Genomic DNA, 13902 nt, shown 5'->3' with positions numbered 1-13902 from the left:
AGTTTTTGCTTGGTGTGTGTAAATGCGAGAGAGCAATAGAGCAGGTTGAAATTGCTCTCTTGCCTTTACCTCCTCTGTCCACCCCACACATGTTTGGAGAAAAGCACAGGGCCAACCATTCCAAATGACAGAAAACCTGAAGTGAGGAAAACGAATGGCTATAAGAAAAATATGATTTTGCATAAAAAGACTACATCACACTACTACGCCCGATCATTTCCACCATTAGGTGATGAAAATACAAATTTGTGCATTAGCATACCTGCACAGAGCCCAGTAAAACCACCATAAGGGGTAACGTACAGGGTGCAGTAAAAGGGAGAGGAGAGAGGGCTGGCTCTTGTCAGGTACTGTGGTGTTTTCAGATGTATAGGGGGCTGAGTGGTGGGCAGTACTGCCGTCATGTGACCCAACTGTGACCACGCATGCTGGTTACATCACAGCAGCGAGTGCTCAGCAGAGTCCCAACCCCAGTGATCCTTTTGTCTGGAGCGACTGTAGGTGTTCTGGCAGATGCTGAGTGGGGATTGGCTACCGTCAGCCACTCCAGCCAAGTGATTAGTAATCCCTATAGAATCTCCCTCCCTCTGACTCCCATGTAAGAGACAAATTCATTTCTTAGATTTCATTCCCCCCACAGGCAATGATGGTGGTTTACTAGTTTTTGTCATGTTTGTTGACTTGTCCATGTCACCATCCTCTTTCCATTAGAGTGGCCATCTAATGTTGTGCAGAGATGTCAGAGATGGAGAAATAAGAGCAATCAAAGAACATCGGAGAGCAAGAGAGGAAGGAAGTAGTGAAGGTCCACACAGCACAGGGAGATAGGAATAGCAATAAGGATGGCCAAAAAGCCTTCCTACTGTAAGTCAAGAGATGAGAGATACCCCATTTAATGAGATTGACCTACAACAACACATTCACACCCTAACAAACACAAGCTACAGCACAATACCAGAAACTGCAGAATAAAAGGATCAGCAATTATCAATACGTTTTAGCTTTTATGTCTGAAGGGATATCCAAGCTTTGTGCCATTGCACAGTGAAGGTGGGAGTGAAAATAAACTCTCACTGGTAAGAAATGCAGATTTGTACTGGGGCAAAAGGAAGCCACTTCAGACCTAACATTATGGACTATTTCTTGAATGGACTCCCTTTTTTGCATTGTTTTGTTTGTTTGGAAAGTGCAGCTGCAGAGAATAATTTCCGGTTGGTGTTTTGAGGTTCTATTACCTCTCCTCAAAAGGCCTCATCCCCCACTGCAATCCAACAACATCAGTGCTGTCGTGAATTAAGCCAACGTTGCACAATCCTTTATTTATAGCCACTATGGGCATTGGGATTTCCTCTGATTTTCATGCTGTGTTGATTTCTTTCCCAGACACCTTTTTGCCATCAATCCCTTTGGACCCATATAACAAAGCAACGCACTGCCTTGTGTATGTGCACACAAGTACACAGTGCTTACCTGCCCTCCATAGCCCCCTGTTTAGTTACCCCACGATATGGACCAGGTGTCCATCCGTTACCATGCCAGCCACACAGGCAGTAATTTGTACTACTTCCATGCTCTGAGTGGTCTCTTATGGAGCTTTGGATGGCTTCCTTTGGTATTCACACCATTTATTTCAGTCCATATTATCCATTTACGCTGCTGGAACATTTGCTGAACTAATTAAGGTTAAGTACATCTCTCAAAGATAAAATAGTAGTTCCCAACCAGGGGAGTTTAACCTGTGAGTTGAGAGCACAGTTAAGTAACCATGATGAGATACTGATGTCTGATCCTGTTTAACTTTGGTGGAAGTTTGTCTTGGTATTGTACTTTTCCTGGAAGCTGTTGTTCAGGTGGTACTGGGAGAGGTCACAGGGATACAGGGATACCATAGATATTCTGTTTATTGGGACAGTATTTCAGAAGGTAGAGATCTAGTAATAAAGATTAGTGCTCACAGCTGCCATTTTAAACTGATTAAGACATCCAACTATCTTTGCTAACGGAAATCAGTTGTTCAAGAACTGAGCACCTGCACAGCATATTTTGGCAAAGGCTTATACCCCTCCTGGCTACTAAACATGGAAGATCTCTCCAGTAATTCACTTCACGACACTCCCTTTCCCATTGGTGCTATCATCACTATAAAAATAAGATTCCTAAAGTGCTCTGTGTGTCACATTCCTGAGCAGAACATTTACTCTCTCTGTCTGTGTTATTCATAGCATGGCAAATTAAGCACTTCTAGAGTCAGAAGCCAACAATTCTCAATGCACATTTGGTCATTGTGGAAGTGTTCAGGCATTAACATACTTAGGTGATGTTTCATAAGTAACTTTCTATTACTTTAACTCAGTTAAATCCAAGGAACCTGTCATTTAATCACACAGAACACTATGGCCTTTAGATATAAAGAGGGACATAAGATCCATAAATCAGAGCAGTTCCTGTGATGCATTCATGCACATGCTGAACATTTTGCTAACAGGCCCAGAGACTCAACATACACGGTTGGGCATGTCTTAAGATGCAGCCAATTAGTCTATAAACATCAGTGCCTTGCAGTTTGTCCATTCTCCCCTGCTGTTTGCAAGTGGCTGTGGATCGCAGAAGTTGGTGCTGACTAGCTCGTTTTTATACGGTCTGCATGTTTAATTCATGGGCTGCGATGTACGAGTCCTCTGAGGGACCATATGTTCCGCCCTTTCAGCTTGTCCTCAACAGAGGTGTGTTCATGACTGGATAAATATTGATTTTTTTACGCATTTACCACCTGAGTATACAGTATTTACAATACAGGTAGTTTCAGCAATGGGCACCGGTGACAGAAATTTTTTTGCCCTTGACTTCAACTTGTGTGATTTATACCCCAGTTGCTATTTACCCAAGTGGAAAATTCCTTCTTGACTCTTTCCGCCTTTTGACTCTGCCAGCATCCTTCAAGAAAGCAAAAGATGTGCAGGTGCAATTACATAAACCATTAGAGGGTTATCATCAGCCTCTTAAAGAGAATTCTCTCTGAGAATGTCTGATAGTATGTTTCAGCGTTGGTGACAGCCATCAGGTCTTCCTGTTAAGGATCAGGTTGAGGAGGCCCGTGGGACTCCAGGAGTAACTGTCCATTACAAGGTGCAGTGGCTTTAGAGAGCATAGTCAAGCAGAGAGGAGGAGAGTTTAGTCTGATTTACTGTACATGTGACACTGTTTCACACATGTATGAGCTGTTAGTACCACGGGGAAGAGGGTGGGAATCACAAGTGATCTCGTCTCAAGGTCACTGCCCTGGTTCTCAGATCCTCCACGAGATGAGAGAGAAGAGTGCGTGGATGAGGATGGTGGTTGAGATTTCTATGGCAGTCAGTGCCAGGTATTAGTATTTGCAAGGGGGTAGTATTGATACTGTTGTTGGTGTGACTCTTTATTGAGTTTTCTTTTGTTGTTTTGCTTGTGGCAACAGTTGTTTGTCACTTGAACTTAATCCTGAAACAATTTAAGGTAACAAAACCAAAAAAAACTGCAATAATGGAGCTTTTTCTTCTCTTTCATTCTAAATTCAGTCTTGTGGAACCATGGAAAAGACCCTTTGAATGGAAAAATGTAACTAGCCTTTTCTTCAGAAACTCAGCTATTATTAGATCAGAGAAAAATGAGTCAGTTTTTTTTATATAAAAGGACAGGGAGAGAGGGTGAGAATGTAACAGACTATGTTTGTATGCCATTGTTTATTAAAGACTGTCTAAAAAATAATCAATTTTTACATCAAACATGAAGGAAAAGTCCACTTCATTAGAGGCACCATCAAATTCACTCGGTTTCAAAAAAGGACACATTTATGTCAAATTTTGTAAAAAGTGAAAAGTTCTCTCCTATAAAAGGTGACATTGACAGAGATTAACTAGAAAGAATTTGCCTTGTAGTTGAGAGTGAATTTTTATGACAAGGCTTTGCAGTGGTTATGAAGTGGACTTTTCCTTCATGTTTGATGTAAAAATTGATGTAAAAATTGATAAGTTCCAGTGTTTCCCGGCCAAGCAGTGTAGATGCGACCTGCAACCCTTAGGGTATTTTCCTGTTCAAGATGGGACCCCCAGGACCGGTCAAAGCTTGTGTGTGTATGTATGAATGTGTTTGTGTGTAAGAGCACACACTTTTGTGACCGCGTCCATGCATGTTTGGATGTCCACACAAGTGTGTGTGTGCTTGTGTGTGTGTGTGGGCAATTTTTACTATGCCACCCTCTGCTGGCCATGATGGGTAGTGGCAATGAGAGAGAGGGACAGAATGAGAAAATAAAAGACAGGGTTCATCTTTCAAGCTTCCCATGTGACCTTTCCATTCTTTCCCATCCCCTTCTATCCAAGCCAGATAAAACTGAGACTCCGAAGCCATGCAAAGTCCTCCCACCACTAAGTGTTCAGTCAGTCCATACTGTTGATATACCAAGGCATCACCATATGGAAAACTATCCCAGTTCACAGTCTTATAGTTTTTGTAGTTACACTCTGTCCTGTGTTGGTGATTGAAGTTTTGGTTAGTAATATTTTTTGATTTTCCTGCTCTGATAAATATAATCTTTGTAATCTGATGATATTGATGGAACAGGCTGGCTATTCACTGCACCACCCATTTAAAAGCAAAAGAAAAACGGGAAGACCCATATGGTGAAGTTTAGCTGTTGAACAATGTTCACCTGTTGAACACTCAGCGTGTATGACATCTCAGCACACAAGCTGATGAGGCCCCACATCCTGGCTCCGAGTCTCTCGTTTACACTCACCCTCTCTCTGTCTATCTATCTATCTCTCTCTCTCTCACTTCTTCTCTTCCTGTTAACCCCATTGTTCATTTGTTTGTTTGTTCTTTCTCTCTCCCTTTCTTTTCTTCCCGTTTCTGCACCTAGGCAGCCCATTGAGTAACTTCTTTGACGTAATTAAACAACTTTTTTCAGACGAGAAGAGCAGCCAGGTTCTGCACCCACCTGGCACGCCCAACAAGCACGCAGCAAACAGCAGGGGACATGACCACGAGGCTAATGACTGTGGTTCTAGAGGCGACTCAAAGTGCCCGGCTGGCAGAGACTAAGCAGAGGTGGTGGTATCTGTTGGGACACAGGAGCAACCTTAAGAAAGGAGTTATGCTAGATTAGAGCAATTGAACCAATTCACAAATCAGTACAAGTCTTGCCACAGGTAGAAAGCTAGTGGTTGTCATTAGTTTGCTGTAAATACGAAACTACTTTGGAAACTGTCTACAAACTTTTGTATGATGGAATGGCTGTACATACAGAAATATTATTGAACATAATATTTTACAAGTAGTACATGTAGGCATGTATATCTCTACCCTGCCCCCCTTCCACAAAAAAATCAACTTTTTTACCCAAAATATTTTTCTGTCCATATTTTTGTCTTCACCTCCATTCATCTTTTGATGACTTGACTTGTTTCTACTACCAGGCATCATCCAGAAAACTTATTAAACCCTGCCTCCTGCTCCCTGTCCTGCCCCCCACTACGCACTACGAGATGGACATTTGTTGACAGAGGGCACTTTTCGAGGCAAGTGTGCAAGTTACCAAGGAAACGGACCCTTCATCCTCATGCATAACCCCACCTCCAACCCCTTCATGCCCCTAACACTGTTCCCTGAAAAGGTGCCCCTTCCTCACCCAGTCTCCTCACCATTTTCAACGGAAGGAGGACACACTGTAGAGACGAACCTGTGGAACCAGAGAAAAGCCTTAAGAAACATGTCCATTACATGCACAGACTCTCTCTCTCTCTCTCTCTCTTTCTCACACACACACACACACACACACACACACACACACACACACACACGCATATACGCATATATGCATACACATACACAGCACACTCACACACGCACTCACACGTATTCATACAAACTCTGGGATATCAGAATGACCACAAAACCACAAAAAGAAGAGAAAACCTGGACAACACAGGAGGAGGACAGGAGAGGGAGAAGTTTCTGGAGCGATGACATTTCACATGGACCCTTGCTGGATTGTACTGTTTTCTTTTTACTGTAGACTTTCTCTGTGAATAACTGGGTTAAAAACTAATTTATTAGACTCAGTGTCACTGCTGCAAATGGACTGGAATTCGTATTTCAGAAATGAAGGTGTTAGAAGAGTATCAAGGTTGGGCTGGGTTGTGGCAGGGTGGAAGAGACAGGGGGAGAGGTTACACAAATGAATGATTTATTCTGTTGTACAGACTGAATATGTTTCTTATGTATTAAATGTCTAGTTGTGAAACTATGTTTAGCTGTAGGGCCAAGTTGGAAAACTGTGTTGCCACAGGTGCCCCCCTAACTTTTTTCTTTCCAGTATTTTGTTATTTAATAATTTATGAAGTAATTTGCCCCTGTAGCATATTGTGTTAGCTACATACAGCCAGATTTATTTTCCCTTTCTTCTTCATTCTTCCAGGGCTTGTTTGTTTAAGTTCATATAAATACCTTAAGTTGGAAAATTTTCTGCAGGGTTAGGAGGGGAAAGTGTTAAATACAGATGTGGATATTTTTGTATCTTCCTTATTTATTCATTTTTTGTTCATTTCTTTATTGTTTTCTTAATTTATAAAGTTGTGGCTATTTATATAAAAGACATCTGTTAGCAGAGATTGTATGTTATTTATTTACTTTTCTGTGTGTTTGTATCACGGCAACACTGATGGGTTCATTTATCGATTTCTTTAAGTTTTTCATAATTTAACAGAAGTTATATGAACAACAACAAAGATTATTTCTCTCTCTCTTTCTCTTTCTATCTCTCTCTCTCCCAGCTTCAAGGAAAAAAAACTTCTAGTATATGTTTTAATTTAATTTACTGGTAATTTAAGAATGTAGACTAGCCTCTTTGGGAGGAAATTATCTTCTATTGATATTTGTCAGTTTCATATCATTGTGCGTGTACAACCGCTTAAGATGAAAAGAAATACTCCTGAACCACTTTTCTTGTAAATAGATGAATTTGGACAATGAACTTCTTACAAATACAAAGGGGATTCCTTCTCTTGGCTTTTATCATGTATTACTATGTGCATGTCAGGCACTGGCATTTCTTTGCATGATCTTGTTGGAATTGCTCCATAAAACTGTCTCTTTGCCCTGACCTAGATTTCTCTCCCTTTATTACAGATGGTTTGTTATACTTTGCCCCTTCCCTCTCTTTCTGCATTTCTCTATCATTCCTTTTCTTCTGCCTCTCTCTATTTTCTTCCTTTCCGGCCTCCCGCACCCCATATCTTGTGCACAGATTTCTACAATGCTTCCTCTACATCTTACCTCTGGAGTCTTGGAGAACCCATCACCCACAGAAACACAGGTGGACAATGCAGGAAGGGGATTTTTCGGAAAGAAATAAAGCAATACCTATTGTTATCCTTTCTATTTTGTACTCTGAAAATGAAACAATGAATACACAGGATGAAAAAGATTACAAATGACAGTTACTGAGCAGGAACAAAACCTAAAGCTGTATCCCCTTTTACTATAACTGTGAGCAACTTCACTGCAAAAGAAATAAACTCATTCAGTTATGAGATGTGTGTTGCATTCTGTGTGTGCTTCAAGCTTCTGGTCTGTGGCTGGTAAGTAAACCAAGCACTCACGCGGCCCCTGCATACCTCTTCCTTCCCTGGGGTTGGCCTTGTCGGGAGTGTGGAGATGTTGTCCAACCCTTCCTCAATGCTTTATTAAATGAAGACATATGAAGTATTGGGGGTGCATTTTACAATTGGACCATCAGTTCAGCACTCTAGAACAGCTTACTGAACTGCTTCATGTACCTTAGTGAAACATACTGACAAGTTTGTTCATGGTTAAAACAATCAGGAATAGGGTCAGGACAGTTAGAGCTATACAGGTAAGCTCTGGGCCTTCCTTATTTTTTGGTTGTGGGAGGACACTGTGCCAAAGGCCTAGTTGGCATTCAGGTGTGAGGGTACTGTGGCTACAGCACTTTGAGCCCAGCAAGCAGCAATTGAGGATGGAGAAGGGAGATGGAGGGGTACGGGGGGGATGGGAGGGGAGTACTAGCCATTTCCCCTTCCCATGTGTGGAGAAAATTACCACAGGTATCGTCAGAAGATCCCTGAATCTCCACCAGTACCAGCATTTGGAAATCAAAAGGGCATGAACAAGACTCTGTATAACATGTAGCTCTATTAGCTGTGACCCTCCTGCCCTCTAGTGGCCATAGATTGATCAGGGACAAAAAAGACACTTTCTAGAGATACTGAAATTTTGTGCTCAGCTTGGCACAAAAGTGTGATAGTGGTGAATCTGTATGTGTTCTTAGTTGTGGTAATTATGTATTTACATTATATATAAAGCACACACACACTTAAATAACTTCAATGACCGTGTGCAATATGATGTGAGATGTATGCACTTCTGATCTTGTGTGATGAGAGAAAATTGCAGTTATTTTGTCAAGGGCTCTATTCAGAGTAAAATGCATCACTTTTTAGAAGGCAGAAAATATCAGAAAAAATGTTTATATATGTAGAACATAACACTTCTTCAAAGGACCCATTGCATGTTAAGTATTGTACACTATATGGACAAAAGTATTTGGCCACACCTGTTTTTCAGGGTTTGGGCTAGGCCCCTTATCTCCAGTGAAGGGCAATCTTAATGCCTCAGCATACCAAGATATTTGGGACAATGTTATGCTTCCATCTTTGTGGCAACAGTTTGGGGGAGGCCCTTTTCTATTCCAACATGACTGTGCCCCAGTGCACAAAGCAAGGACTATAAAGACATGGTCTGATGTGTTCGTTGTGGAAGAACTTGACTGGCCCGCACAGAGCCCTGACCTCAACCCCATCGAGCACCTTTGGGATGAACTGGAATGGAGATTGCGAGCCAGGCCTTCTCGTCCAACATCAGTGCCTGACCTCATAAATGCTCTACAGAGTGAATGGGCACAAATTCCCACAGAAACACTCCAAAATCTTGTGGAAAGCCTTCCAAGAACATTGGAAGCTGTTATAGCTGCAAAAGGGGAACCAACTCCATTTTAAAGTATATGTATTTGAATACAATGTCATTACAGTCCCTGTTGGTGTAATGGTCAGGCGTCCAAATACTTTTGTCCATATAGTGTAACTTACAGCATTTTCTTACCTTCATATCATTGTTATATATTAAATTTTCTGCTGTGTAGAATATGTGTGTAGAATGATGTAATAACAGTTCATGGCTTATGCAAAAGGTCTGCAACATAATTTCACTTATTTTTATAAGCCAAGTGTGTGATGAGAAGCCATATACCACTGTTCCCCTCATATGGTAATTCACATAAATGATTCATAGATCCTGTGGTACAGTATTATAACCTGAGAGGAAGTTCAGCTGTGGGTCAGTTAGATCCGGGATATTTTGTGCAATTTGCAGAACATAACAAAGATCAGTAATACATTGATGGAGGAACTATATTATTTTATTAAAGGTTTTTATATATACATATATAAAATGATAAGTTATTAATGGTAAAACAACTAAGAGGTCTTTTCACCACTAGTCTCCATCACAGACTGATGAGGTCAGAGATTGCACCCTGTTTTAGAGACTGACAGTGGGACTCATTCAGGGCCTTGAGAAAGGAGACCCAGTACTTCTTTGTCCTCATTCTGTTCCACCCCTGGCTTGCTGTGCCTCTTCAGCTCTTTTTCCAGCTGCTGCGAAAGCTCATCCAGTCTGGATTTTATCCTGCAGATGGCATCTCCTCTTTCTACCTGACTGCTGTCTTGTCCCCTCAGCTTTTTCTTGGCCGATTTCACCAGGGACCTCAGGTGGCGCACTTCTCTCTGCAGTTCAATGTTTCTCCTCATCTCTCGGTCAAGCCTGATGTCCACAGACTCCTTCACTTCCTCAGTCAACACAGCCTTACTGTTCTCCATTTCCATTGGACTCAACAGCTTTTTGCTCTGCCTCTCTGACTCTGCTTGAGTGAGGTTGAGTTCACATGCAGTATATATCTCTTCCCTCCACTCCACATTCAGGGATAGAAGGTTTTCCTTCGGTTCCTCCAAATCCCTTTTCTCTGTTGCAGCCTCCTCAGCCTCCTTCTGAAGGATGTGGATTCTGCTCATTTGCTGTTCAGCCACCTCCTCTAATCTGGTTTTCTCATTCACCATCTGCTGCACAGATTCTTCCAGTTGCTTTATGGTCTTCTCCATGACCACAGTGGCTGACAGGAGCTGCTGCAGCTGCTGGGAGAAAGTGATGACCTCACGCTCCTTGTCTTCCAGGGCAGTCCTCAGGTTTTGGATCAGGCACTCTGACTGAGCATATTGGTCTTCACTCTCTCGCACTTTTAGCTCAAGCTGGCTCATATCCCTCTGCAAACACAATTTCTTCTCTTCAAGATCACTGCAGTGATGAGCTTTGACTTCTAGTGATTCCTCGCACATCGCCAGTTTGAGCTGGACAGCGGCCAGCTCCTTCTGCAGGGAACAGAGAGTGCTATCTCTCTCCATCCTTCCCAGCTCCATGCAATCCTGGAGCTCTGAGTTTTTGGCAGCCAGTACCCTGTTCCTCACCTCCATCATTTCTATTTTCTCCTTGCTCTCTGCTCGCAGCTTAGTTATCATTTCATTAAAGTGTTTCTGCACATCCATTACTCCCTGTTCTTTGACAGCTACCTCTTTCTGGGCCTCCTCCAGTAGCTTGCTGAGCTTCATGTTCACATTTTGTGCCTGCTCCAGTTCTTCTTGTAGCAGCCAGATCTTGCTGGTTTGTTCCTGCTTGTCCTGCAGTGCTGCATCTGTCTCTTTCACCTGCTGTTTTAGTCTTGTATTTTCATTCTCAACCTGCTGCACTGACTCCATCAGCTGCTTGATGGTCTTCTCTGTGCTAGCAGAGGATGTTAGGACCTCCTGCAGCTTCTGGGAGGAAGCAACAATCTCACGATCCTTGCTGTGTAGGGAGCGCCTCAGGTTGCGTAGGCAGCGCTTTAATTGCACGTTCTGGTCCTCGCTCTCCTTCAGCTTTCCCTTGAACCAGTTCATGTCCCTCTGCATGCATAGTGTCTCTTCTCTGAGATCTCTACAGTATCGAGCATTGATTTCTAGAGATTCCTCATACATTGCCAGTTTTGTGTGCTTATTGGCTAACTCCTTCTGTAGATAACAGATAGTGTTTCCCCTATCTATCTTCTCACAATCCAGGAGATCACCGAGCTCTGAGTTTGTGGCAGCCAGCTCCTTGTTCCTTTCCTCCATCCTCTGTAATTTATTCTTGCTGCCTGCTTGCAGTTTGACTAGCATATCACTGAAATACTCCTGCACATTCTGCACTGGGTGTTCTTCTACCTCTGCCTTCCTCTGGCTGTCCTCTAGGGGGTGGCAGAGCAACCCATCTTGTACCTTATCCAGTCTCTCCTTCAGGGTCTCACTCAGAACCCTGGCCTTGCTGGATTCTGTCTGCCTATCTTGATGTGTGATTTCTGTCTCTTTAACTTGCTCCTGAGAATTCAGGGAAAGCACATCCCAACTGAGATGTTCCTCTGAATCATTTTTCATCATAGAGGATGATTCAACAACCACCTGCAGCGTTACAGTTGTTTCAGTCTGCTCTTTGGTTTCAGTCTCAAATCTGGCAATTTCATTTTCCAGCCACAGCATATGTTGCTGAAACTCCTTAATGGTCTTGTCTACGTCCATAAAGGTTGACATTGTGTCCACCTTCTTTTGGGAGGACACAGAAACATCACCTTCCTTTACATCTGTGTTAAGGACCTGTGGCTGTGATTGAATGACCTGCTTCTCGCTCTCCAGCATCATTCCCTCCAGCCTGTCTGAGTCCCGGTGGCATAGTTTTTCTTTTTTGTGCTTGCAGTGGTTATTGTTAGCTTCCAATGATGCCTCATACTTGGATAGTCTCCTATCCATGTTAGCCAGATGCTGCTGCAGTTGCCAAAGAGTGTTCTCTTGCTCTGTTTCCTCACACTCTACTTGTTTTCGGAGTCCAGCATTTGTGATGGCCAGCTTGTTGTTCTTCTCCTGCACTGACTGCACATAATCCTCCATTTCGACAAGTGACTCCAGCAGCTTATCATTTACTGTCAGTTTCTTGACTTCTCTCTCTGTTTGTGGATGGATCAGCATGTCCTTGCTCTGCACCTGGAGTTGCTGTGCTTGCATGGCATCCAGCTTCAGTGCTGCCTCCATCATTTCCACCTGGACACTGGTCTGCTTTCCTAGACCGACAACCCCTTCTGTCAAAGGTCTGGTAGAGCTCAGCTCCTCCCTCTGAGCTGGCACTATCCCATTGTTCAAATCTGAATTATATTCAAGTTCCTCAGTGTCATCCTCACAAAATTCTTCCATTAAGCTTTTCTTTTTGTCAATCAATTGTTTAGGTTCGGCTTCTTTGGTTTTCCAACAGGTCCTCTTGTTCTCTTCCTGGTGAAGGATTTCCTGGTCTTCCATGCAAGCTTTTTCTCCATCTAATATATCTTCCTCAGTTTTCTCTCTGTGAGGCTCCTCAGATACTGTACCACTGTCACTCATTTCTGCTTTGTGTGGCTGTTGGTTCCAGGTCCAGTTTGCATTATAGTCATAGCCATCAGTATCACAGAAGTCTGACTGTTCAATTCTGTGTCTCTCATCAGTCTCCATCATTTCAACATTGTTCCCAGAACTAAGGGAGAGCAGCAGTTCTTATACTGTAACTGTTGGCATGACAATTCCATTTTTACGTCACAAGTTTATAGAATTATATGATTACCATCAATCAAAATTCCAGAATTCCCCACATCTGTTCACTGTGCACCTTTCCATTGTCATACCAATACCACATTCGATTTCATAATAGAAATTCTACTGGCAGCATTCCAAGTGCCAAAATTCCATACACCTGCTAAATGTGCCAACCACTTGTGTAGAGATTATTCATTGTTTTTCCATTATATTTTATCATTTCTCAGCTTGTATGATTTCAACATAATGCATTCTGTCAATACTAATGTGCTACTTTCAAACAATAACGTTTATCTTTCACTATGTATTATGTACAATTAGTACATGTACATGGTGTGCTCATTTTAAGAATATGAATAGTAAATTTAGTAATACTTTTTTTTTTTCCAATTAATTCCATGGCGTCATTATTTACATTTCCTCTATACTTGTATATCAACACATTTTGAAAATGTAGAATATGGAAACATTAACCTTTAATTTATGGTTAATTGACAGTGGAGGTTTTACTGGAGAAATTGTAACTTTAAGATGAATGGATTAAGTCATTTCATCAAAGTGATTTACAAACCGTATGTACTTTGAAGGAAAGATTTTAATACCAACAATGTGTCTGAAAAGACACAGAAGAGGAGTGACTTGTGTAACTGGGGGCTGTTTCTCTAAGGTGGTTTCAATCAGTCAGCATTATTTCCAGTCAACTAGTTAGCTTTAACCAACCTAACAGATATTAGATAATTAACTGCATTTCACAACACCTGTGAAAGCCTGATTTGTTAAATCAGCCTAAGTGTGTGTGCATGTTAAATCTTAAAGTACTGAAACTAGAAAAACAGTGGGGTTCTCTAGCAGAATGAAGGAGTATGTCAAAATGTGAAAAATGTTGAATATATATTGACAGTAACCACTCTGCCTGGATGTTACACAAAACACAGTTTCAGATTGTTTATAAGTCTATTTGATGACAGTGCATGAGTTATTTTCTTATAATTTTGACTACTTATGTTACAAGAAGATTCCTATATCAATATTCCCTCTGAGGATTTTGATCAATTTTCTGAAAGTTCCCGTAACACTTAATGTTGAAGATAACTTTCCATTATTACAATATTTTCTAAAATTGTGACTTCAGACAATCCCCACTGATGTCATACAAGGGGCAGTTGCC

At 41.8% G+C, this 13902-nt stretch overlaps 1 protein-coding gene across 4 annotated transcripts in view; it reads left to right on the top strand.

Moving 5' to 3' along the window:
• Positions 1 to 5825, top strand: part of brsk2a (BR serine/threonine kinase 2a) — a 188200-nt gene extending 182375 nt beyond the window's left edge. For 2 of the 4 annotated variants that reach the window (XM_036535099.1, XM_036535097.1), the window contains exon 19: positions 5454 to 5825. In XM_036535099.1, coding sequence (XP_036390992.1) covers positions 5454 to 5476 — 23 coding nt within the window. In that variant the 3' untranslated portion in view covers positions 5477 to 5825. Of the gene's footprint in view, positions 1 to 4897; positions 5080 to 5453 lie in introns of those variants that run through there. The other 2 variants (XM_036535098.1, XM_036535100.1) reach the window with 2 other exon arrangements.
• The last annotated feature ends 8077 nt before the right edge of the window (positions 5826 to 13902 follow it).

Source organism: Megalops cyprinoides, chromosome 8, assembly GCF_013368585.1.
Source record: "Megalops cyprinoides isolate fMegCyp1 chromosome 8, fMegCyp1.pri, whole genome shotgun sequence".
Taxonomy (NCBI): Eukaryota; Metazoa; Chordata; class Actinopteri; order Elopiformes; family Megalopidae; genus Megalops; species Megalops cyprinoides.
Note: the sequence above shows the minus strand (reverse complement) of the source record. Positions and strands in the feature narration are given on the sequence as shown.